Source organism: Lissotriton helveticus, chromosome 6 (genome assembly GCF_964261635.1).
Source record: "Lissotriton helveticus chromosome 6, aLisHel1.1, whole genome shotgun sequence".
Lineage (NCBI taxonomy): Eukaryota > Metazoa > Chordata > Amphibia > Caudata > Salamandridae > Lissotriton > Lissotriton helveticus.
The window spans coordinates 1,269,373,373-1,269,399,210 of NC_136067.1; the positions used below are offsets into that span (position 1 = coordinate 1,269,373,373).

Genomic DNA, 25,838 nt, shown 5'->3' on the forward strand with positions numbered 1-25,838 from the left:
GCTCGACACCCTACCTCTGTACCTATGGGCAAAGACTGACTCAGACGTAGGACGCATAATGATAGACCCTGTACACATAACTGTTCGACAGGACGCAGTACTCCCCAAACTCCCGCAGTATCGGATATCGCCCGAAGGCGAGAAGGCGTTGGTAAAAATCATCCAGTCCCTGGTAGATGCAGGAGTGGTAGAAGAAGTAGTTAGCAATGTTTGCAACAGCCCTATCCTACCCATTGTGAAGAAGCAGGGTGAGGGAGATGAAAAAGCGTACCGCTTCATCATCGACCTACGAGAAGTCAACAAAGTGGTTGTACCCCAGTACCCTGTAGTCTCTGACATCACCACCATTCTGACCCTGATTCCTTCCACTGCCACCACCTTCACGGTAATCGACCTCAAGAACGCATTCTTCTCCATCCCCATTCACTCGGACAGCCGCTACCTTGTCGGCTTCACTTTAAAATCCCGCTCATACAGATTTTGCAGAGCACCCCAGGGCTACACTGAAAGTCCCAGCATCTACAGCCAGGCCCTCAAGAGACAGCTGGACGCAGTTCAATTGCCGGATGGAGTGGTGTTGATACAGTACGTCGATGATATCCTTTTGGCGGCCGACACCACTCCACTTGCAGTCACAGCCACCATCCAACTCCTGCACTTCCTCGCGGAAAATGGCCACAAGGTCTCCAAGAAGAAGTTGCAATTCTGCCAACCTCAAGTCACTTACCTAGGCCACCTCTTGTCCAAAGACGGGAGAAAAATCACACCCGATCGAATACAGGCTATTCTAGAGACCCCTATCCCTAAAACCCCGAAGCAAGTCCGCTCTTTGGTAGGCCTCACCTCCTTCTGCCGACAATGGTTGCCAAATTTCAGCCTCATTGTGAAACCACTACTTTCCCTACTGGCTAAAGATGTCCCCTTTCCGCTCCCGTGGACCCCTGAATGTCAATCCTCCTTCAAGGAACTGCGAGACGCCCTTTGTTCAGCGCCCATCTTAGGAACCCCTGATTATACAAAGCCCTTCTCTCTCTACACTCACGAAAGGGAGGGATGTGCTTTGTCTGTCCTGACTCAGTCCATTGGCCCCAAACAACGACCATGTGCCTATTTCTCTGCCACTCTTGACCCTGTAGCAAGCGCTTTGCCTGCCTGCCTTCGAGCAGTAGCCGCTGCTGCTGTCTCTATCCACAAAGTGAGGGAATCGTACTCTCGAATTCCCTCACGGTACTAGTGCCTCATGCTGTTGACACCCTCCTAAACCAGACAAAGACACAACACCTGACCAGCGCGCGACTGACTGGGTACGAACTGACACTGCTCGCACCTCACATCACACTGAAACGATGCACCACACTGAACCCAGCCACCTTGCTGCCTCTGCCTGAAAACGATCCCGATGTGCCCCCAATACATGACTGTGTGACCCTCACGGACGAACAGACTAGGAGTAGAGTTGACCCCCGAGACACTGCCTTCCCAAACCCTGACGGAGAGCTATGGGTAGACGGCTCTTGCATTAAACTTCCCGACGGTACCACCTCAGCTGCCTATGCAGTTACCACAGCCCGAACTGTAGTTGAAACCGCCCGCATCACGTAACGATCCGCCCAGGCGGCAGAACTGATTGCCCTCACACGAGCATGTATCCTAGCACAGGGGACGACAGCAAGCATTTACACGGACAGCCAGTATGCCTTTGGGGTGGTTCATCATTTTGGGCTCTTATGGAAGGAGAGGGGATTTCTGACATCTCATGGCACACCCATCCTGCACGGAGATCTAGTCTCTGCTCTGACTGAAGCGGTTCTCCTCCCCAAACAACTTGCCGTAATCAAATGCCAAGCACACAAAAAGGCGACAGACATCATTGGACAGGGAAATGCACTGGCCGACATCACTGCCCGAACCACAGCTGAGAACAGGACGACGACTCGCATGTACGTGACTAGGTCACAAGCAGAAAAATGGACGGACGCTAGGGAAACTATTAGGGACATCCAAATGGCCAGCTCACCACAAGAATTGACTGAATGGGCACGGGTGGGATTAAAGGATGATGAAGGCTGCTGGCGGACAAAAGGACGAACAAATGGTTGCTACCCAACTCGTACCTGGTCCCCATACTGACGATGGCCCATTCCCCTGCACACATAGGATCTGTCCCTATGGCCGAACTTGTCTCCCGAGTTTGGCATAACGATAGAATTACAGACTCAGCCAAACGATTAGTCCAACAATGTCTAGTCTGCCTGTAACACAACCCTGGGAAAGGAACTGTCGTACCCCGGGGAGGGTTTGGGGTCCCCAACCATCCATTTGAAGTCCTACAGATGGACTATATCCAGTTAGAGAGATGTCAAGGACTGAAGTATGTACTTGTTGTTGTGTGCGCTTTTAGCAAATGGGTGGAAGCCTACCCGACGCGTGACAACACTGCTATTGCCACTGCAAAAGTACTACTGAAAGAGTTCTTCCCTCGCTACGGCCTTTGCCGTATTTTATGGAGTGACAATGGCCCCCATTTTGTAGCCAAGGTTATCCAGCTCATCCTGAAAGGACTGGGGGTACGACAGAAATTCCACGCAGTTTTCCACCCCCAATCTGCTGGACTGGTCGAGCGGCACAATGCCACATTGAAACTAAAACTGGCGAAAATAGTGGCTACCACAGGACTAAAATGGCCAGACGCTCTCCCCCTAGCATTGCTGTCAATGCGTTCCACCCCCACCAAACATCACTTGACCCCTTACGAGGTCGTTTTCGGCCGGCCCATGAGTATCTGGTCCGCACCCAAACCAACATCTCTTCACGACGTCCCGGACGTCCTAATGTCTGACTACCTGTATAACCTAACTAAACACTGTCTGTTATTCATCATCAGGTGCTGCAGGCCATCCCCGATGCTTCCAGGGGCCCCGGACATGCCATCCGGCCTGGAGATTTCATCCTGATTCAGAACTTCCAGCGGGAGAAGAGTCTGGAACCTCGCTGGACGGGCCCCTGGCAAGTCTTGATCACCACCCGAACAGCTCTTCGAGTGGAGGGGAAGCGAAATTGGCTGCATGCACATCATTGCAAGAAAATCTCTCCGACCCTGACGTCGACCGAAGACGTGACCACCCAAGAAGAGCTCCTGAACAAAGACCGACCATCCCTGAGCTGCTACCCTGAGACAGAGACACTCGAATTGGCGAAATTCCCTGATCCCACTGTGCCATCCAGAGAAGGGTATAACCTGCGACGAAAGGAGGGAGCTTCGGTTAAGTAGACCACTGACTAAGTTATCATTCTCAGAGCGGCGGCCTAACACTACAAAGGCTGCCAGGAGAGAAACCAAACGAAGTCTGTGGTTCTGCCCACTACCGAGCACCTTGAAGATGATGGAAGCGCCCGATACGAAGATGATGGAAGCAACCGGACATCCGAAGACCCGCTACAGGAACCCGAAAACTGACAGTTTGCACAGCTCAAAGACTATTGCTCTTCTTATCACTCTTCTCTTTTGCCTCCTCCTCATGACTACCTTCTGGATCGTGGAAGAGAACGCACCGGCTCATAAGACATTTCTAACGACTGCACAGCCTACCACCATGAAAGAACACTACCTGGTCTCTCTTTCACCTCAAATCCAAGAAAGGCGTAAGGAGTTCTGGAACAACTCCTTCGTACAGTTGCTGCACCAACACAACCTTGCTGCAAATGCCACGAATTGCTGGATCTGTGGGTTGATACCACATGCCACCGGACATTCCATTCCCTTCATCCTTTCACCTTTCTCTGTTCACGGCTCCTGCCTTGCCTGGCTGATCCTCTTGCAAGAGAGCTACAGAGACAACGCCACTTCCAGCGAAACTATGTCACACTTTTATCATGGAGTCTGGCTGAACAAAACCGGGAGAGTTGCTGCTCCTTTTTGCCCTCTATCCTCCAATGCCTCTGTTCACATGGACATCCCCGCTAAAGAAATGGTGGAGATGCAAATATTCAACAATCCAGCCAGACCCACCTTCTCCTGCCTCCGGAAACGAACAGCTGCCACCCTGACTGTGGCCCTATCTGTCGTCAATGTCTCGGGCCTCGTACGCATCATAGGCCGTGGGACACAAATGGTGGGCCACAGCACTTGCCGCATCACCAGAACTTTGTACTCAACCGACCCACCCTCTTTTGTCACCTCTCCAAACATGTACTTAGTCTGTGGTACAAAAGCCTACACCTGGCTCCCAAAGGGCTGGGGAGGTACCTGCTACATAGCCTTCATCCTTCCTCCAACCTATGTGGCTCCGGCAAACCATCACCGACAGAGACGAGCAAAGGACATCGAGCAGGCCGACTCCACTGGAGCACAATTCTTGGATGCAATGAAAGGACTCGTTCCACTTTGGGGTCCGATGGTGAACAGTCGTGCCATTCGACATTTATCCCAGGCAGTCGAGACAACAATGAACATTACAGCTGGTATCCTCACAAACAATACAGCCGAGCTTCAGGCGGTCCGTCTGGTGGCTCTTCAAAACCGCCTTGTTCTGGATGTGGTTCTGGCGGACCGTGGAGGAGCATGTCGTATCATCGGGTCCAGCTGTTGTACCTACATACCAGACAATTCACCCTCCGTTTACAAGGCCATCGAACACCTCCACAGACTCTCCTCAGAAGTTCATCAGGAACAAGAAGGATGGTCGCTCGGGAGTTGGTTCTGGATTACTGTAAAGGACTGGGGATGGAGGTTGCTCATGATTGCACTGATACCAATCGTTGTAATATGCGGACTCCGCCTGGGTATTCAATGCTTGCCACCTCTGTGTTCACTATTTGCTAACTGTGTTTGCCCTAAGGCTCCGAACTTTGAAGCTGAACGCATGAAAGCTTTGTATGATGTAGAAATCCGTAATATGATGGGGATAGACATAAATTGACAAGCTGGCTAGATATGTTGAAAAGGGAGGACTGTTAAAATCTAGATTGCGACGTAAACATTATCGGCGCCATCTTGTCCCCTTTTTAGCTCAAATGTGCGCGTAAGTAGCAGCCATTTTGAACACCATGGCCTCTCTGCCCACTGCCGATAGCCCGCGCGTCTCTCTCTCTCTCTCTCTCTCTGACCCCGCCAGCATCCCCCCGCGCGCTGACAGCCCCTGTTCTCACATGCTTGGTCCATAAACCACCCCTTCAGTGCGGCCCTGCCTCGGAGCCACATTCCGTACCCGACTAACACCTCCCTCCGTCCCTTTAATGATCACGCATCCTTTGATGAACCCCCTTCCTCTGTGCCCGATTGTCCCGCCCGATCCCAGGCCATCACCTAGCCCCGCGGATACAGTTTATTGCCCCTTACAGTAGGAAGCTGTCCTTCTTCAAAGAATCTATGAATGATAAAAGCCCCCACCCCATGAGATCCGATCAGCTGCGCACATTCCGGGAGCCGGCGGGATATCCAGCTGCGCAATAGTCATCACCTACTGAGATCGGGGTGGGACTTTTACTGTAAATATGGGTGGAAACGGGTTTGGAGCGGAGATTCCGAGGATGCCTTTCCGTACATCAAAGTATTAACAAGAATGTGTTTTATGTAATAAAGCAATAAACCTGTGTATAAGAGGCCAGGCCTCAAGGATGCGTTTAGAGCGCCTCGAGAAGATACCCTGTTGTCTGATTTGGCGTGTTCTGCTCCGTCGGAATAAACTCCTGTTTCCTGCCTTCTGTCTCCAGCGCCTGCCTCTTTGTTTGGTAATCTCGAATGGTATGAGAGGCGGCTAACGCCGGGCAAATACTGAAGGGGTCTTGGTCGAATTCGGCCCTACCTTTCGACAGACAAGGGGGGCGGTCTAGTGGTAATGGATATGAGTGCATATCGTGAAGGATGCCAACGACTACTGAGTGACACCAAAAACTACCAGATCCTAGAATCGGATCCTACTAGTACTCTCCAATCTGAAATCAAGGAACTAGTGGAATCTGCGGAATCAATGGGAAAGATTTCTAAACAAGAGGCCGATTACCTGGTGATACTGAATGCAAAATACCGTATTTTTACACCTTACCCAAAATGCATAAGGGGAGACTACCACCACCAGGACGCCCCATTGTTTCAGGCATTGGCTCTTTATTGGAACCATTATCCAGGTTCTGCGACTTCTTTCTCAAAACTATTGTGCAATCCACATCCACCTACCTTCAGGACACAAAAGCCTACTTAGCCTACTCCCGGAGCTCAACGTGGATGAGAACACGATCCTGTTGAGTTTCGACATAGAGAGCCTCTACACGAGCATACCCCAAAATGATACACTATCAGTCCTGGAGAAAACCTTAGGGGACATGGACTGGACATTCAACACACCGAGAGCCTTTATCGTTGAGTGTGCGAGACTAGCACTGAAACGTAACTTTTTTTAATTCGAAGGGTCCCTCTACCTCCAGACGGGGGGTACGTCTATGGGTAGTGTCTTTGCTCCCAGCGTAGCTGGACTCTATGTCTACAATTTTGAACTCAAGTACATTCTAAATGAAGAAAATCCTTTCAGAAGTAACTTGAAATTTTGGAAATGCTATATTGACGATGTCCTTGCCATTTGGCAAGGACCAGTTGACCAATTGATCGAGTTCATCACCTGGATCTACACGTGCGATCGGAATCTGAAATTCACCCACTGCTTTAACAACAAAGAAATAGTGTTCCTTGATGTAATTATCACGAAGGAGAATGAACGACTAGAAACCAGAACGCACTATAAGCCCACTGCCAAGAACAATCTCCTCAAGTTTGAGAGCTTTCATCCGCGTCCTCTCAGGGAAAATTTTCCATATGGACAATTTTTGAGGCTTAGGCGCAATTGCAGCAAACTCAATGACTATAAGAAACAAGCATCTGACCTAACAGAAAAACTACAGGTCCGAGGATATCCCACAAAGATCATAAACAAATGCCAGAAACGCGCCAGAAACCAGCCAAGAGAAGCCCTCCTTGAGAAGAAACCACCAAGAGGAGGGGAAATCCCACTCACCTGTGTAACCACCTTTAACACCATCTCTAACCAAGTGTCTAAAAGCATCATTAAACATTGGTCTATTCTTCGAACCGGTAATCTCTGCTGGGATAAACCTTTATTTTCCTACAAAAAATCACCGAGCCTTAGAGACAGCCTGGTTAACACAAGACCAAAAACTAAACAACAAACTAACAGCAATTCACTAACAAAAATCTGGGGTCTACCTGATGTCACAGGACACTTTCGCTGTGGCAATTGCAGCGTGTGCCACCTAACAAGTGACACTAAGTCTTTGAATATTGAGATCGGCAAAGTATGGAGACAACAATCCCACACAAATTGCAATAGTTGTAATGTTGTTTATCTGATAGAATGCACCTGCAACAAACGTTACGTGGGAATGACGACAAGAAAGGTCAAACAGAGAATCTGTGAGCACCGCAGCACCATACGCTGCAAAAGGAACGCAACGAGACTCACAGACCATTTTCTTGACAAAAACCATACGCCCAACGACATGAGATGGACAGTGATTGAGCAAATCACTCCTGGTCCAAACTTACAGAAACGTTTATTTGAGAAAGAACAAAGATGGATATACAGGCTTTCCACCCATGTCACAGGACTGAACGATAACATTCCTTGGGCTAATGTCATGTAATGATCCATTTTGATGTAAACTGCGGCACAATTTTTACGTGCACATTCTGAACTCTTTACTACGTTTTGCCCTCCACCTGTGACCCCCCTGTATTATATCAATACCTATATTTTGATAAACATTGGGCCACAAACTTGTGCTACAATTAAGGTTCCCCCTACAATCGTATCCCGGTTATGGCACAACGTTAATGCTAATAACTAACTTCCTGTTTCCCACAGCAGTCCGTCTATTTTCCATTCGAATTAGTTGATGCCCAGTGAGATTATTTACTGCCCTGGCGTTCATTAATTTAATTTCTATTTTTAGCGCACCCTTGTTGTATTCGATCAGGGTGATACTGGCTGACCATTGCCCTCCTCTGTACCCACCAAGCGCAATGTTGCCTGGCAACACCACGCCATGTCTTTCTTCTATTTTCATGGACGCCGCGCAACATCACCACGCTTGCGTACAACCACGCCCTCCCCGGAAACCAGCCCGTCCCCACTAAACGCTATCGGGCGCATTACTGCCTAGCGGGGAAACACGGAGAGGCGAGTAGGTACTCAGCAATTGTACCACGCGGTAACTGTAAGTTATCCACCCCCTTTTTATTGCCCGCACTTGGGTCGTTTTTGACCACCAGCGAACCCCGTTTTAAAACAACCTTTTCTTTCCTCTACAGAATACGTTATTTCACGTGTTTTTTTCCCTTCCCTCTACCCCGTGAAGCCCTAAAGACCCATAATTGGAGTAAGCCCTATTCACTATGTGGTCTCAATTTGTGTGGATGTTGTATGTTTGTCAGATGTGAATGTATGTATAAGTGAGTAATGTTTCACGCCGTTATTGACTCACGCTAAATTTGCATTGAGGAGCCGAGCCACGCACAACTTAAAACGATGGGTGCAGTCGACTGTTGAAGTAACGGCTTATTGATCACAGAGCACGCCGATATTGATACAGTATGCGTGTTCTAGCCTCAGGCAGGCTTTTGATATTTCACAATAAGTGTGAGCACCATCACTAGGAATCAAATGATGTGTAGCCTTACACACCACTACCGTTTGTAATATCTTCTGAATGGGATGTATAGGAAGCAAGCAGACACGTGAGAATCAGCACGGCACGACGTTACAGGCTTGTAACATGTATATTCGTGACCCCCTTTCTTTTCCTCCACAGGTCTTTTTGCTTTTCTCACCCCCATCTGGGTGTGAAGATTCTGACTACGACAGATTTTTGTCTGTAGCCTCAAGGAACTTAGGACTGGCAGGTCGTTAGTGTGTCCTGACCACCCCCCTTCCTTCTTTTTGGTCCTGATGAAAACCCGGTACTCCCACACGACGGGTTGAAACATGTAGACCCTACACATCGTGATACACATGGTCATAATATACCTTTTTTGTATCCACACACTTGATTTTAATATTGTCCAGTAACTTGCAAATAAAAATTATTTTCACACAAGTATACCAGGACAATTTTTAACATTTTTTTCACTTCTCACACACGAATACCCGCTCCACTGTAATTCAGGTGTCGCAGCACACCCTGATAGCACTCGGCTATCAGGGTGGACCCCGATGATGAAGCATGTCACCAACTAGGTTGGTGAGTGAGGGGTTTTTAAATAAAAGAAGGACTCTCTTCTTTTTGTAGTCATCCCACTCAGACTGTGTTCTTTAAACAGTGTCTGATGGTACTCCTCTTATGTTTATGTATATTTTGGACCTAGGGGACCAGGAGTACACTCCGTTCGCCCTTGCGAACTGATCCCTTACTCTCTCTTTGTTTAATTATATTTAGGCAGCGCACAGCTGTGAGAGTTTTTCCTACTTTATTCACTTTTTTTCACCTGACTTACAACACTCACACACTAGTTTCACCATGGGGGAAAACCAAGGTCTCTCGTATTCAACTGAGGAAATTGATGCCATCCTGGAAAATATATCCGGGTTTGCCGACGCCAACATCTCACAAACTATTTCCCAAACAGGGGATTGGGAAAAACTTTCAGAAATGAAAAGAAACAGGATTAGAACTATACTACACGGAACGATTCTTAAGGAGTATGTGACTAATAACATGGCTCCCAAGGGCCTCCTGGTAACCAACGCCCCCCGAATCTTTCTTGAAGATGCAGCTTTCAGGAAAGATTGGGCCCTAATAGCGTGGCACTGCACGCATGATTGGATTATGCTGATTCTGAAGACAGCCTTACGACTTTCAGAAACCATTCTAATCGAGATTCAAAAAACGGAATCTCACATAAAGACTAACATTACTGGGTATAAAAAAAGATTAGATGAAATAAACAAAGAGGTGAACGAATATAAGGAAAACCTTACACAACAAAAAGTGACCAAATTCCAAAAAGACTTGAAGAGGTTTTCCTTTGTAAAGACCTACCCATACTCTGACCCCGACTTCGTGTCAGCAGATAAACCTACTTCAGATTCCGATGCCTCTAGCATCTCATCTAACAGTAGCAATGGTTCTACCTCAAGCACAACCAAGCAAAGAACAAGGGGTGGCTTTAGAGGCCAAAACCGCTGGCCTGCCTTCAATCCACCAATGTTCCCAGACCCTTATGGTCAACCACAACCGTTCCCAATGTACGGATGGCAACCGCCTTTCCAACCTCATTTCCAACCTCCACCCTTCCAACCAAACCAATACCGTCCTCCTTTTTTAGGCAGAGGCAGGCGGGGAAAAGGGAGGAGAAGACAACAAAACCAAGTACACTGGGAAGAGGACGAAGCAGTGAGCGGCCAGACCAGGAGCAAGGCAGGAACGAGCAAAGCAGGAACAAGCAGTGCGAGGACTTAGTTACCAACTTGTCCTCTAGGGAATTATCACAAACTGAAATGAATGTGCTAAACAAAGGTCTAGGTTTCGTGCCTACGGCACGTCTTGATAAATTCCAATTACATTGTGAATTGGCAAACTTTTTTAGAAAGCTTAGACTCAAAGCTTTCTTTGAGAAGCAAGGAACCAACAGTAACACTGAGAATCCGAATGAGAGTGGGCTAAAAAAGAAATCGTCCTTTATGCCACCTGTACATGCAGTCCCAGTGGAGATTATCACCTTTGAGCAGGCAGTCTACAACGATGTAGAAAGAATGAGCCAAGCGTCACTGTTCCAGAACTTTAGCCGAGTAGAAAGCACTGCTATAAATGACCTCCGCTCCTGTGACAGCATCATAATCAAACCCGCCGACAAGGGGGGGCGGTCTAGTGGTAATGGATATGAGTGCATATCGTGAAGAATGCCAACGACTACTGAGTGACACCAAAAACTACCAGATCCTAGAATCGGATCCTACTAGTACTCTCCAATCTGAAATCAAGGAACTAGTGGAATCTGCGGAATCAATGGGAAAGATTTCTAAACAAGAGGCCGATTACCTGTGTGATACTGAATGCAAAATACCGTATTTTTACACCTTACCCAAAATGCATAAGGGGAGACTACCACCACCAGGACGCCCCATTGTTTCAGGCATTGGCTCTTTATTGGAACCATTATCCAGGTTCTGCGACTTCTTTCTCAAAACTATTGTGCAATCCACATCCACCTACCTTCAGGACACAAAAAGCCTACTTGTAAATGTAAATGTAAATGTATTTCGATTTATATAGCGCACTAATCACCCAGGGGTCTCAAGGCGCTTGCTTAGGGAACCCGTCCTGGTATTCCCCTGTGAGATACCCGGCAGGGTATTCACAAGGTGAAAGCCAGGCATCCCGCCGCGAGGGGCCGTAGTGGAGATTAAGCAAGCTATTGCCCAGAGTCGCAGAGTGTGACCCCGTGAGTCGAGTAGGCACCGGAGCGAGAATTGTCAAGTCCGTGGAATTTTTGAGCCCGAGACCCGCCGAGGCGGGGAATCGAACCCTGGTCCACGGCTGATCTCAGCTTCCGGGTCTGCCGCCTCTAACCACTGAGCCACGCTTCTCCACTTAGCCTACTCCAGGAGCTCAACGTGGATGAGAACACGATCCTGTTGAGTTTCGACATAGAGAGCCTCTACACAAGCATACCCCAAGATGATACACTATCAGTCCTGGAGAAAACCTTAGGGGACATGGACTGGACATTCAACACACCGAGAGCCTTTATCGTTGAGTGTGCGAGACTAGCACTAAAACGTAACTTTTTTGAATTCGAAGGGTCCCTCTACCTCCAGACGGGGGGTACGTCTATGGGTAGTGTCTTTGCTCCCAGCGTAGCTGGACTCTATGTCTAAAATTTTGAACTCAAGTACATTCTAAATGAAGAAAATCCTTTCAGAAGTAACTTGAAATTTTGGAAACGCTATATTGACGATGTCCTTGCCATTTGGCAAGGACCAGTTGACCAGTTGATCGAGTTCATCACCTGGATCAACACGTGCGATCGGAATCTGAAATTCACCCACTGATTTAACGACAAAGAAATAGTGTTCCTTGATGTAATTATCACGAAGGAGAATGAACGACTAGAAACCAGAACGCACTATAAGCCCACTGCCAAGAACAATCTCCTCAAGTTTGAGAGCTTTCATCCGCGTCCTCTCAGGGAAAATTTTCCATATGGACAATTTTTGAGGCTTAGGCGCAATTGCGCAAACTCAATGACTATAAGAAACAAGCATCTGACCTAACAGAAAAACTACAGGTCCGAGGATATCCCACAAAGATCATAAACAAATGCCAGAAACGCGCCAGAAACCAGCCAAGAGAAGCCCTCCTTGAGAAGAAACCACCAAGAGGAGGGGAAATCCCTCTCACCTGTGTAACCACCTTTAACACCATCTCTAACCAAGTGTCTAAAAGCATCATTAAACATTGGTCTATTCTTCGAACCGGTAATCTCTGCTGGGATAAACCTTTATTTTCCTACAAAAAATCACCGAGCCTTAGAGACAGCCTGGTTAACACAAGACCAAAAACTAAACAACAAACTAACAGCAATTCACTAACAAAAATCTGGGGTCTACCTGATGTCACAGGACACTTTCGCTGTGGCAATTGCAGCGTGTGCCACCTAACAAGTGACACTAAGACTTTGAATATTGTGATCGGCAAAGTATGGAGACAACAATCCCACACAAATTGCAATAGTTGTAATGTTGTTTATCTGATAGAATGCACCTGCAACAGACGTTACGTGGGAATGACGACAAGAAAGGTCAAACAGAGAATCTGTGAGCACCGCAGCACCATACGCTGCAAAAAGAACGCAACGAGACTCACAGACCATTTTCTTGACAAAAACCATACGCCCAACGACATGAGATGGACAGTGATTGAGCAAATCACTCCTGGTCCAAACTTACAGAAACGCTTATTTGAGAAAGAACAAAGATGGATATACAGGCTTTCCACCCATGTCACAGGACTGAACGATAACATTCCTTGGGGTAATGTCATGTAATGATCCATTTTGATGTAAACTGCGGCACAATTTTTACGTGCACATTCTGAACTCTTTACTACGTTTTGCCCTCCACCTGTGACCCCCCTGTATTATATCAATACCTATATTTTGATAAACATTGGGCCACAAACTTGTGCTACAATTAAGGTTCCCCCCTACAATCGTATCCCGGTTATGGCACAACGTTAATGCTAATAACTAACTTCCTGTTTCCCACAGCAGTCCGTCTATTTTTCATTCGAATTAGTTGATGCCCAGTGAGATCATTTACTGCCCTGGCGTTCATTAATTTAATTTCTATTTTTAACGCACCCTTGTTGTATTCGATCAGGGTGATACTGGCTGACCATTGCCCTCCTCTGTACCCACCAAGCGCAATGTTGCCTGGCAACACCACGCCATGTCTTTCTTCTATTTTCATGGACGCCGCGCAACGTCACCACGCTTGCGCACAACCACGCCCTCCCCGGAAACCAGCCCGTCCCTACTAAACGTTATTGGGCGCATTACTGCCTAGCGGGGAAACACGGAGAGGCGAGTAGGTACTCGGCAATTGTACCACGCGGTAACTGTAAGTTATCCACCCCCTTTTTATTGCCCGCACTTGGGTCGTTTTTGACCACCAGCGAACCCCGTTTTAAAACGACCTTTTCTTTCCTCTACAGAATACGTTATTTCACGTGGTTTTTTCCCTTCCCTCTACCCCGTGAAGCCCTAAAGACCCATAATTGGAGTAAGCCCTATTCACTATGTGGTCTCAATTTGTGTGGATGTTGTATGTTTGTCAGATGTGAATGTATGTATAAGTGAGTAATGTTTCACGCCGTTATTGACTCACGCTAAATTTGCATTGAGGAGCCGAGCCACGCACAACTTAAAACGATGGGTGCAGTCGACTGTTGAAGTAACGGCTGATTGATCACAGAGCACGCCGATATTGATACAGTATGCGTGTTCTAGCCTCAGGCAGGCTTTTGATATTTCACAATAAGTGTGAGCACCATCATTAGGAATCAAATGATGTGTAGCCTTACACACCACTACCGTTTGTAATATCTTCTGAATGGGATGTATAGGAAGCAAGCAGACACGTGAGAATCAGCACGGCACGACGTTACAGGCTTGTAACATGTATATTCGTGACCCCCTTTCTTTTCCTCCACAGGTCTTTTTGCTTTTCTCACCCCCATCTGGGTGTGAAGATTCTGACTACAACAGATTTTTGTCTGTAGCCTCAAGGAACTTAGGACTGGCAGGTCGTTAGTGTGTCCTGACCACCCACCTTCCTTCTTTTTGGTCCTGATGAAAACTCGGTACTCCCACACGACGGGTTGAAACATGTAGACCCTACACATAGTGATACACATGGTCATAATATACCTTTTTTGTATCCACACACTTGATTTTAATATTGTCCAGTAACTTGCAAATAAAAATTATTTTCACACAAGTATACCAGGACAATTTTTAACATTTTTTTCACTTCTCACACACGAATACCCGCTCCACTGTAATTCAGGTGTCGCAGCACACCCTGATGGCACTCGGCTATCAGGGTGGACCCCGATGATGAAGCATGTCACCAACTAGGTTGGTGAGTGAGGGGTTTTTAAATAAAAGAAGGACTCTCTTCTTTTTGTAGTCATCCCACTCAGACTGTGTTCTTTAAACAGTGTCTGATGGTACTCCTCTTATGTTTATGTATATGCGATAGCCACTCCAGTGCTATGTCATTCAGGTATTGCGCTATCTCTGCCTCCTTTGCCGCCTGCCGATTTTCATACATTGATTGGTAATAGTGTCCGAAGGTTTTGAGTATATTGGGTGTATCATAATGTATAGTGTCGTCCCCTTTAACTATATAGTTCCGTCCCCATGAGTCTGGTATTCTACTAGCCAAAGTTTTCCCAGGCCTGCCCCCTCCGCCGTAGTATCTAGCTGTGTGCCTACGTGACATATGACGTATTTCTTGGTCGGCTACCTCATATTCTGTGATCTTGTTTTTAATATTCACTAACGTAGCAGGATCTGCTGTATTGCTTTATTCACGCTCTAGCCCACCCAGCTCATGTTCCAACCTACTCATAGAGCCATGTAGGGATTTCAAGATTCGAGCCTGTAGACTTATACATGCTCCCCGTGTGGTCACTTTTAATGCCTCCCAAAGCGTCCCTAAGCATGAAACTGATCCAGTGTTGTGCGAGAAATAATCTGAAATAGCTTCGCAAATTCCTTCGTAGAAAACCGGATCAAGCCAGGAGGATTGGAGCCGCCACTGAAACTGTGGAGGAGTATGCGTTGGTAGAGATATGGTGAGAAGGACCTGGGAGTGATCAGAGTAGGTTCGAGGTAGGTGCTCGACATTTATAGTCCATGTATTCACATAATTTGTGACTAGCCAGTAGTCAATGCGGGACCAGGATTGGTGTACATACGAATGACACATGCCCTCCCTCAAACTCGGAAGTCTTAGTCGCCAAATGTCTGTCAATCCCAGATTGAGCATACCATTAAGTACAGATGATGATGCTTTTTTCAATGTGGGCTCAGCTGCAGGCCAACTATCTGTTTCGGGTGGTAGTGCAACATTAAAGCCCCCCCACATATATTGGTCGATGTAGGTAATTTGTATATTTTGCTTCACAATATCTCATAAAAAGTAGGGTCGTCAGTGTTGGCCCCATAGATGTTTACAATGAGCACCTTTGTACCGCAGAGCATACCTTGCACCAATATGTATTGTCCCATCGCGTCCTCCTCTACATGTATGGGTTTGAATGGGAGTCCTCTTTTTATCAATATCATGACACCCCTCGAATAAGAGTAATAGGTGGCCAGGCGCACTTCTGCCCATCTAGTGGCCCCCGCCGAGACTGTATGTTTAGTAGGATGGGTTCTTGTAATAGAGCGATCTGGACGTTGTGACAATCTAAATAGGATAGTACCTGTCTAACTTTTTTGGGGTTATTGAGGCCCCTGATGTTCCAGGTGAACCATATGATCCCATTAGATTTAGTACTTGCCATTCCCTGTGGTGTTCAATGTGACAAAATGTCGTCTCACTAATTCCGTGTGCCCCATGCATTGTCAAAAACATATAGTTCCCCAACAACCCATCCCTCCTTCTCCAGCAATGGAAACGTGCTGAGAATCTCTCCCCAAGTAACAAAACAACATCCATGCATTCGCCTGTCGTAATCTAGGACACACACCTCTGTGGGAGTCCTAGTGTAACAGTGAACTGATTGGGGGTACTCCCTCTTAGCGGGTCACCAGTAGCCGTCAGCCCACTGTGTGGTACCACGGGGGGTCGAAGTGGGTATCGATGAACAGCACACCCACAGGCCTAGGGATCACTAATGGATTCCAAATATGAATACAGTGCTCTCCCCATCATTGTATGCACACCACCAGCAAAGAGCCAGGCCTCACTTTCTATGTATGGTAAACATTGAAACACACGTTTAGATGTAGCTATCGTTGCATAGTAACAAGAACTCTATAGAACAGACAGCAGTACATCAATAATTAGTCTCTGTGCATCAACAGTCCATATTCTACCCCAATGCACTGTAAAATAAAAATCTCACATGCTCAGCCCTCTACATCAGCGTCGGCTCCCACTGCTCGTGTCAATCCTTGCCACTCAATCTGGCGCACGTATTGCAGGGCTTCTTTAGGTGTCGTGAAGATTCTAGCTTTGCCTGCATGCTGTATGCGCAACCGCGCAAGGTATAGCGTTGCATATTGAATTTTTAGTGTTTGCAGTTTGGATTTTATGACGCGCCTGTGGCACAGCCATCATGAAGTCAGGAAATAACTCCACTTTCATCCCTTGGTAGGTAGTAGTTCCTTTATCCCTGGCCAGGGGTAGGGCTGTCTCCCGATCTCGATAGTTCAAGAGCCTGGCTATGATGGGGCGCGTAGGGGCCACTGGCACTGGTTTGGGCGCGAGAGACCGATGAGCTCTCTCCACAGTCAGTACATTCGAGAAATGTTCCGCTCCCAGCATATCTTTGAGTAAGGTCTCGACGTATGACTCCATGGGGCCTGTGTTGGTTGACTCTGGGATCCCCGTAATTCGAAGGTTGTTCCTGCGAGAACAAGCTTCAAGGTTCTCATTCCGCACCTGGATCACCGGCAAGAGCTTTTCCATATTGGAGCATGAGGCACTAACGACCTCCATCTGATCTTCAGTCGTCGAGATTTGTTGATCTGCCTCTGCTATCCTCGATGCATGTTTATCAAGCTTCGCTGCCATGCCGTCGATTTGCAGGTTAAGGTGATCTATCTTAGCGTCAATGGTCTGCAGACTCTGTTGCATGTTAAGCCATCATGCGCTCCAGTTTGCTTCCATCTCAGACTCAGTGTCTGATGTAGCTGGAACTTGGGATTTCGTCAGCCGCCGGGTTTCAAAGTTCAATTTTGTTTGCAGTTTGTCTGTCCTGCCCATGATTATGACAGCCTCTGTAGGGCTGCGTTCGTGGCATCACCAAGAGGTTACTACCAGGGTTATATTCGTCGCTCAGTGTTCCCCACTAGTAAGGATTACCCGATGTGGGCAATGCTGTTGCACTATGTCGTGTGGGTTCCTTGCATATAGAGCTCGCCACAATGCTGGTGGTCGTCGTTAGGATAGCTCAGTGTAGTACCCCAGCAGTTGCGATAGAAATAATCCAAGACACCTTGCACACTCAGCACTGTGTTGTCCACTTCTATGTATCAGCAACTAGTGACATACAACCACAGTCAGTCCATTTGGCAGCACTTACTGGAGCGGTGTGATAGGACAGACGGTCACCAAACGTAAATGCACCAGTCCGGCACAGCTTTCGCCCCTCTGCGCCACTCGCCCAAATCCAGGCAGGCCGCAACCAGTAGCATTCTACTGCAGCTGCAGGCCACTTGAGCGGTACGTCGCAGCGCGGCACCCAAGCCAGATCTCACCAGCCTCCGGGCAATCTGTGCAGCGTCCCGCAGCCCCTCCTCTGAGGATTAAGTTACGCAGCACCTGCTGCAACATTGGCGATATGCCCGATCTATGCTCCTGGCACTATTGTGTACAACAACACACAGGCTCTCTCCACAGCGAGCTGCTGGGACACTGAGGTGGCAGAGTCAGTAGGTCACCATTTTGCACAGGAACCTAGCACCTAGCTCAAACGAGCAGCAGGGCACCAGGCAGCTACACCGCCATTGGATTATGATCTAGTCTGCAGCACAGGCGGGGGTGGGAGCCTCACAGCTGCATTCTCGGCTAGTCAGCCTTACTGGCAAAACACGGGATTGCCCCCTGTCCCCCCGACCGCCAACAGCACAGCTGAGCTCTTTGCAAAGGCCTCCTCTTCCAGGGTTAGCGCAGTGGCGGCAATGTTGCGGCTGGGATCGGGCGCAGACCCGCACCTCTCCGCTACACAACGGGCCGCGGTGGATCTGTATCACCGTGCGCTGTTGGCTGCAACGTGTGGTGTTCAGGGTGCGGGTCGCGGCGGTTAAATCTTACCGCTTCCGCTGGCGATAGCAGGGCAAATCAGTTGCAGGGCAAATCAGTTGCAGTACCTCTGTGTCGCGGCTCTCCAGAGGGCGAAGGCAGCGCGCAGCAGCGACATCGGCCGCATAAGTAGAGCTCAGCGTCAGGACCCCTCCGAAGCCACCATTTTGCCCGGATATAATTTCTGCAGCCAGCGGCGTGTAGAGGCTCAGAGCAGCGACAGCAGAGTGATCAAAGTGCTCCTTGCATCATGAGGCGTCTGAATTTGTACTTGTTGCACATGTATGGTGTCGTCACTGCAGGATAATGAGCAGATTGTTCCCTCGACCAGCAGAGCAGCACTAAGGTGCGGCCATTTTGCTCATGGCTCCCTAGCGCTGCCCCAAACTGATATTTTGTAATGTTTGTTTCACCAAAAAGATCTACATTAGCTATCTGTAAATTCCATTAAAGAAAAGAAAATGTACTGTATAGCATGCAAAGTCTTTTCAAATGTCCCCAGTATCCAGCTGACAAAATGGAAGGGGGCTCAAAGAATGTATCTCATCCTAAATCGGGAAACTCCTTAGATAAATACTTGTCTGGTCCCCTATAACTGTCTCCAGTTTGACCACCACAATCTGCCCACCTACTTCACTGCAGGATTGACCTTTCCCATTGCCTGCAGAAAATAACCCAAGACTATTTTTTTTGCGTTCGCCTGCGAAACTGATCTTTCTCATGCTCTTTGTTTACTTGAAGAAGAACAAATATAGTAGAAAGAACATAAGGATAGATGTACAAAAATAAGAATAGTAATTACCTAATTGCTATTTTTTTTCGTATCGCAATTAGGAAAGAGTTATTCCTAATGTCTGAAACTCTTTCGAGTTTCATTAGCGATTCATAGTGGGTCACAAATACACCAAGCTCATTAATATTAAGGGGGTAGGTTGCAATTTGTGACCCACTGCAATTCATTGCCATCACAGGGATGCTTGCCTGCTGATATCAGCAGACCACCATGTCTATGATTGCTTTTAAATAAAGCAATCTTTTTTTTTTTTATCCGCAACCCATTTTCCTTAAAGGGGAAAAGGTCCCTTGGGAATGTTTTGCTACTGCATTTTGTGCACAAACCATTTGTACATGCCATTCTGATCCGGGATTAGGAAGGGACGCCCTCAACATACCCCTCCCAAATACTGAATTGCAAAACCAAAATTGTTACAAGTTACAGAATCGCAATTTGGGCTGTGTACATCACAAAAAGCATTTTTGCGGTCACAACAGCCCAATCTGTTAGCCCATAGTTCCTTCCTTTACAGTTGTCTCAATCTTTCTAAATGGACTGTTTGCCTCTCAGTTCTCAAGTGTTTTCACTCATTGTAGATGCCTCTGCTAAAGAGTGATGTAATGATCTGTGTTCATGTTTGTTGTGCTTTGTGAATCTTTTTCTCCTGGTTCTTGATTTAGCAAACAAAATATTTCCAGATTATGCATCCGGCACAGTCCCATGTGCTTTTTTTTGTTCTTTTTTTTTTTGTTCTGATATGCAATTAGATGTTCCCATAGCCATGATTGTTTAAACTCCGCGGCCCCCCTTTTGATTGATTGGCACCAGCAAGAGGGCTCTGATCTGCATGGAAGCGCTTTACACAGACCCTCTCATCTTCAGTCTGTTCAATTCTTCTATCTGACTTGCCCCTTGAACTGACTCAAGTGATAAAGTGAATCTGTGAAAAGGCATAATCATTGGACAGATGAATCTCCGGTATTAAAGATTGTCAAGCCTCCTCATACATGGCAACCAAAAATCTTTTTTCCTCTTCCGGGTAGCTCTATCTAATTTCAGTGTATACTTAATCAAGTTTACCCAGTCTAAAAAGGTCGGGAGGTGCCCCGAATCCAGTTTTTACAAATTTCTCTCCTGACGAGGAGGATTAAGTAAATAGATAACTTGCTTAAATCTAGAGATAATGACTCATAGTTTGAGAAAATACCCAAAAATCCCAAAATTGTGCTCCTCTGGATTTTGAAACCAAACATAGCTTCCATACCTTCAACAACAGCTCCCCAGAACTGTTGTAGGATTGGGCAGCATAAAAATATATGAGCATCGTCTGCTTTTTCTTGCTGGCACTTCGGGCAGCAGGAGATAAATCCCCTCGCAAATTTAGAAAGCCTGAGAGGGGACCAATATACCCTATGGAGAGAAAAGTGCTGATTTCTCTTTAAATTGGCAGAATATATTGTGGAGTATAGTAAATCATAAGATACTTGCCAAATTTCTTCTGTACTGGAACCATGTAAGCACTCTCCCCACAGCTGTGATGGTTGGATGCCATCAGCGAGGTCAGTCAAGATCCAAAACAGGTTGGCAGTCTCCTTTTTGTTCCGCTTACTCTTGTTCAAAGCCGTCTCCAGTTTATTTGAGGCACCCACTTCTATTCCGATAGTCTCCAACATTTTATTTGTAGATATTTAAATTTTGATAGCCCATTTTCCGTCAAGTTGCTTATTACTTCCCATGATAATAGGGTGCCCTCAAGGCTAAGTTGGGCCCAGCACGGTATCCCGGCCAATTTTAGCGGAGTTGCCAACGAGTCTTTAGTCCACTCTGGTGAGCCTGGGGAGTCCCAAATAGGTGCCATAGCACTGTAGTAACTGTTTTTTAAAAGTTTTCTGATTTTGAACCAGTTTGTGGCCATATCTTTTAGAGACTTCAAACATACCTTCTTAAAAAAGTGTGAATCTCCAAATTTATATATGAAATTTTGCTCTCCACCTTTAATCCCCTGAAACATTTTCCCTATATCTGAATCATCTGGTGAGCTCATAAGCATTTTCCCTGCTTTCATTAAAAACACCCATGCATAGTAATTTAGATCGGGCGCACATAAACCTCCCTTATTTTTCCTTCTTCATAATTTTTTCCAAGATATTCTTATCCCCTTGGAGGCCCATACAAAAGTGTTTATTTTTGCCTGGATTTTCCTTCGACCAACCTCCTTAAAAGGTAATGGGATATTTTGGAATACAAATATAAGTTTCTGTAAGAGCATCATTTTCACTATATTGACTCTTCCCAGTAATGTCAAAGGGAGATAAGCCCACCCCTTTAGAGAGCTAGAAAATTCCTTGTCGATTCTATGCAAGTTTGTATCAGTTATATCTTCAATGTTTTGTGTGATTCTGATGCCCAAATACCTTATCTCCTTTTTTAGTATGGGTAGACTATTATTCAAGTTCCAGGCCATACATTCAGTTTTTGACTCATTGATCTCATATCCTGAGATTAAGCCAAATTGTTGTGCTACACTATATATTATTGGAATCGGCTTAACTAGATCAGCCGTATAGATCGTCATGTCGTCGGCATATAGAGATACCTTTTTTTCCCAGTTTTTATATTTAAAGGGAGATATATCATCATGTTTTCTAATCCTTTCCGCGAGGGGCTCAATATACCGTTTAAAAAGCAATGGTGATAGGGGACATCCTTGCCTTGTCCCTCTTTTTATAGCAACAGCTATCATGTGCCTGTCCCAATAAAATCTAGGGGTAAAGCCCTGATTATTTCTTTAAACCGTGTAGTTTAAACAGTGGGTACACTACAACCTTCTGTTTAGTAGTGCTATTAACAGTCACTATTTCGAAGCATTGAAAATGATTTAAAAACAAAGTGTGTGTGTGCAAACCCTCATGTGTTAATCTAACTCATACCTCTACCCTTCTCTAGTGAAAAAAGGGGAGGGAAGGTTGGCAGTGCCTCACGGGAGCAACCCCCGGGGGTGGATATGGCAGACTGGTACTCGCCTGGATCCTCACTTTCTCATCATCAGCAACTGCCAACCTGCAAAATAAAGGGGATAAAGGCTGTGCAAAAAAAAAAAAAGGAAAAAACTCTCTGTGTTAGTGTAAGTGACCCAGTAGCGGTGGAACCTACCTCCTGTATATGAGGTCTGGTCCCCCACCAGTAAAAAGAACTAAGCTCTACTAGCAAACTCCAAGCTTTATTCTATGCTGTATGCCCGTTCTAATTAAAAACTACCAACATGTTTCATCGCCCAGATTACTTTACCGGCGATTTCATCAGGGTTATATTGGGTCAGCGTGATTCCTGCACGTCTTGCTTCTCCCTTTATTGTACCTGTAGAAACACATGCGATATAAAAACACACACACTTACATATATTCACTGTGTCTCGAGTAAAATGAATGTCCGCAAAGCTCTTGGTCATGTTTTCACCAACTATACATTACCAGGTAGCCTTGAGTGGTATAGCCTACCAGGCTCCCGGGGAAGAATTGAAGTGAAGGTACCCTTTGACCTTTACTGTGTTCCATGCACCGCCCTTCGGTCGGTATCTAGAGGAATGAATGCACGTTAAGACACCAGACACTGAACTCCAAAGTAGAGCTACAGAAACGCCCCTCGTTTATAGCGAGATGCTAGAACTATAACTCGCTCTGTATTTATGTTAGTAGCCCCAGACGGATGCCTGTCCCAGGTATATGCATATTGCTTAGTGTTCCCTCAAATGACTTCATTATAGTTGCTACGGGCGCAGTTCGTCATTCGTACAAGATAAAGCTCACCTCAGAACCCAGCCAGTGCCCACACATTCAATGCTACAGAGCCCGTATTACCGGTCCGATCTCGAGGTAGTTTAACACCTCGGCCCCTTGTCCACCCCTTCTGAGCAAATCGGGGGCCGTGTTCCAGACTTATTACCGATCAGGTCATAGCCTTCGAGTAAAATTACGGAGACAATCCTTACCATGTGATCATGCAAATGTGGCCTCCGCTCACCCTGCCGCTTCGGAGAGCCTGTACGCTTATCTATTTCAAAGAAACGTACCTCGGCCCGCCCCAGTCACGTGTGTCCGGTTCTGATGCAGCACGTCACTGATGTCTATGTCGTGAATGGCGGCCATCTTAGAGTGGGGGAAAAAAACCTTCGTTGGAGCATATCCCTCACGCTAGAAGGCACTCAAGGTCATTAAATTTAAGTGTACCTCGGCTGTGTTCCGATCAACTCGGATGTTATATATAGTTATTCCTCCTTAGATGTTTAAGACAGGAGTTGGTGGATTAACCACTAAATGGTTGCCCCGCCACTCTCCTGAATTTAGGACAGGAATAAGCTTAGAAGTAGTGACGTGTTTAGCCTACCATATCGTGGTGTAAATGAATATGTACTCATGGCATTACCACTCAATACCCCTCGAGAAGGTTCATGTCTATTGGGTGGGGTATGCATAAAATCTATAGGTCTCTTATTATTAGTGTATGGTCAAACATCATAATTAGCTGGCTAGCAATCTGTTCCACTCAATAGTATCATTAAGACCATGTTGGTCAGTGGCCTCTTCATAGATCCAGCGTGCCTCTTTTTTGTGGAGTGTATTTTCCATATTATGCAGGTCCCCTCTCACCCTTTCAATCACTGTCCACGGCAGGTCCCTGGGTTGGTGTTTCTGATCGATAAAGTGTTGTACCAGTTTGGTTGTGAGTTTTCCGGCTTTTAACGTGCTAAGATGTTCCTGGATCCTGACTTTTATCTTTCTCGAAGTGAGCCCAATATAGTGCAATTCACACGGGCATGAAAGTCTGTAGATCACATTAGCAGTATTACAATTACTAAAGGTGTTTAAGTGCCAGATCTTCCCATTGGTTCTAGTAATTGTTTTAGATTTATTAGTTAGTGCACAAACTGTACAGCTCCCACATGGATAGTGTCCCGGGGGGATATTAGATTCTTTGGCCACTAGTGCTGAACGAGAATGGACCAGCCGGTCCTTCAAACTAGATGACCGTTTAAAAGCAAATCGCGGTTGCGGCATCTGCATAGAGTTAGTGTTTAGCAAATGCCAATGTTTCCTGATTATTTGGCGGATCTTAGTTGAATGGGGGCCAAATGTAGTGACCACTGGGATACATTCCTTATGTTCTTTCGTTTGTTTAGTCAGCAGGGCTTCTCTTGGGGTGTTCAGCGCCCGCTTGCGTGCTTGTTTCACTACCTTCTGGGGGTATGAACGGGATGTGAGTTTGACTGCTAATTCCTCTGTTTGTTCCAGATAACTGGTAGTTGTTGTACAGTTCCTACGGTATCTCATGAACTGCCCTACCGGGAGGTTATCCCGGAGGGCCCTGGGGTGAAATGACTTGTAGTGCAACAAGGAGTTCTTATCCGTTGGTTTTTGATGGACTGTGGTAACCAGTTTATTGTCAATGGCTTGTATATCCAAAGCAAGATACGTAGCCTTGTAGCGGTCCAAAGTCCATGTGAATCTTAAACATTTGTCAAGACTGTTAAGCCATGTCAATAATTGCTCCAACACTTCTGCTGGACCCCTCCAGATGCACAAGATGTCATCTATATATCTCTTCCAGAGGACAATATTCCTCTGGAGGAGATTAGATGCATGATGGAAGTAGTTCATCTCGAACTGCCCAACATAAATACATGCCAGGCTTGGGGCAAATGTTGCCCCCATCGAGGTCCCTGATGTTTGTAGGTACAGTTGGTCTTTGTAGGCAAAGAAGTTCCGGGTGAGTGCAATTTCTATACATTTTAACACAAAAGTTGGTGCAGTATCATAAAACCACTCACATTGCCCCAAGGAACGAGCTGCTGCCACCAGCGTCGCCTCCTGGGGTATGTTCGTGTATAGTGACTCAATGTCAATTGTCACTAAAAATTGGTCTGCAGGGTCGTATACTACTGTTTCTAGATGCCTCAAAATATCTGTTGTGTCCTGTACATAGGACGGTTGTGTCACCACACATTCACGCAGGAAAAAATCCGAAAACTGTGATAGGGGCTCGAGTATTGGATTGATACCTGCAACTATCGGCCTTCCCGGGGGCGGCCGCTGTGCTTTATGAATCTTAGGCACGATATAAAATGCCGGAATCCTAGGCGATGGATTAATCAGAAACTCAGCCTCCTTGGCAGTAACCCATTTCTTCTCTTTGGCAGATGCTACCATCGAATGTATGATCGTTTGTAACTCGTCAGTAGGATCCCGGGGGAACGGTTGATAATGTTCCCTGACCCCTAACAACCTACTGATCTCGTTCTCATAGTCAGTGGTATTCATCACCACCACCGCCCCGCCTTTGTCGACCGGTTTGACGGTGATGGAGGTGTTGTTCTGTAGGGATTTGATGGCCATCCAATCTGACTTTGACATGTTACTGTGCGACATCGTTGGTTGTTTTTCTTCCAAGTCCCTGATGTCATTAAGGACTTTCTGTTCTAACACCGTCTTTTTATAGCCACAATATCCGAAATATTTCCA

The 25,838-nt window shown here is 46.5% G+C and overlaps 1 protein-coding gene across 3 annotated transcripts in view; it reads left to right on the forward strand.

The window, feature by feature from the left end:
- ADAT2 (adenosine deaminase tRNA specific 2) overlaps positions 1 to 25,838 on the forward strand; it is a 158,151-nt gene that overhangs the window by 79,950 nt on the left and 52,363 nt on the right. Inside the window, exon 3 of one of the 3 annotated variants that reach the window (XM_078649002.1) lies at positions 19,383 to 19,388. The exons of the other annotated variants lie outside the window; for them this stretch is intronic. Within the exon in view, the coding sequence (XP_078505128.1) occupies positions 19,383 to 19,388 (6 nt within the window). The remainder of the gene's footprint in view (positions 1 to 19,382; positions 19,389 to 25,838) is intronic. 3 annotated transcript variants of the gene reach the window in all.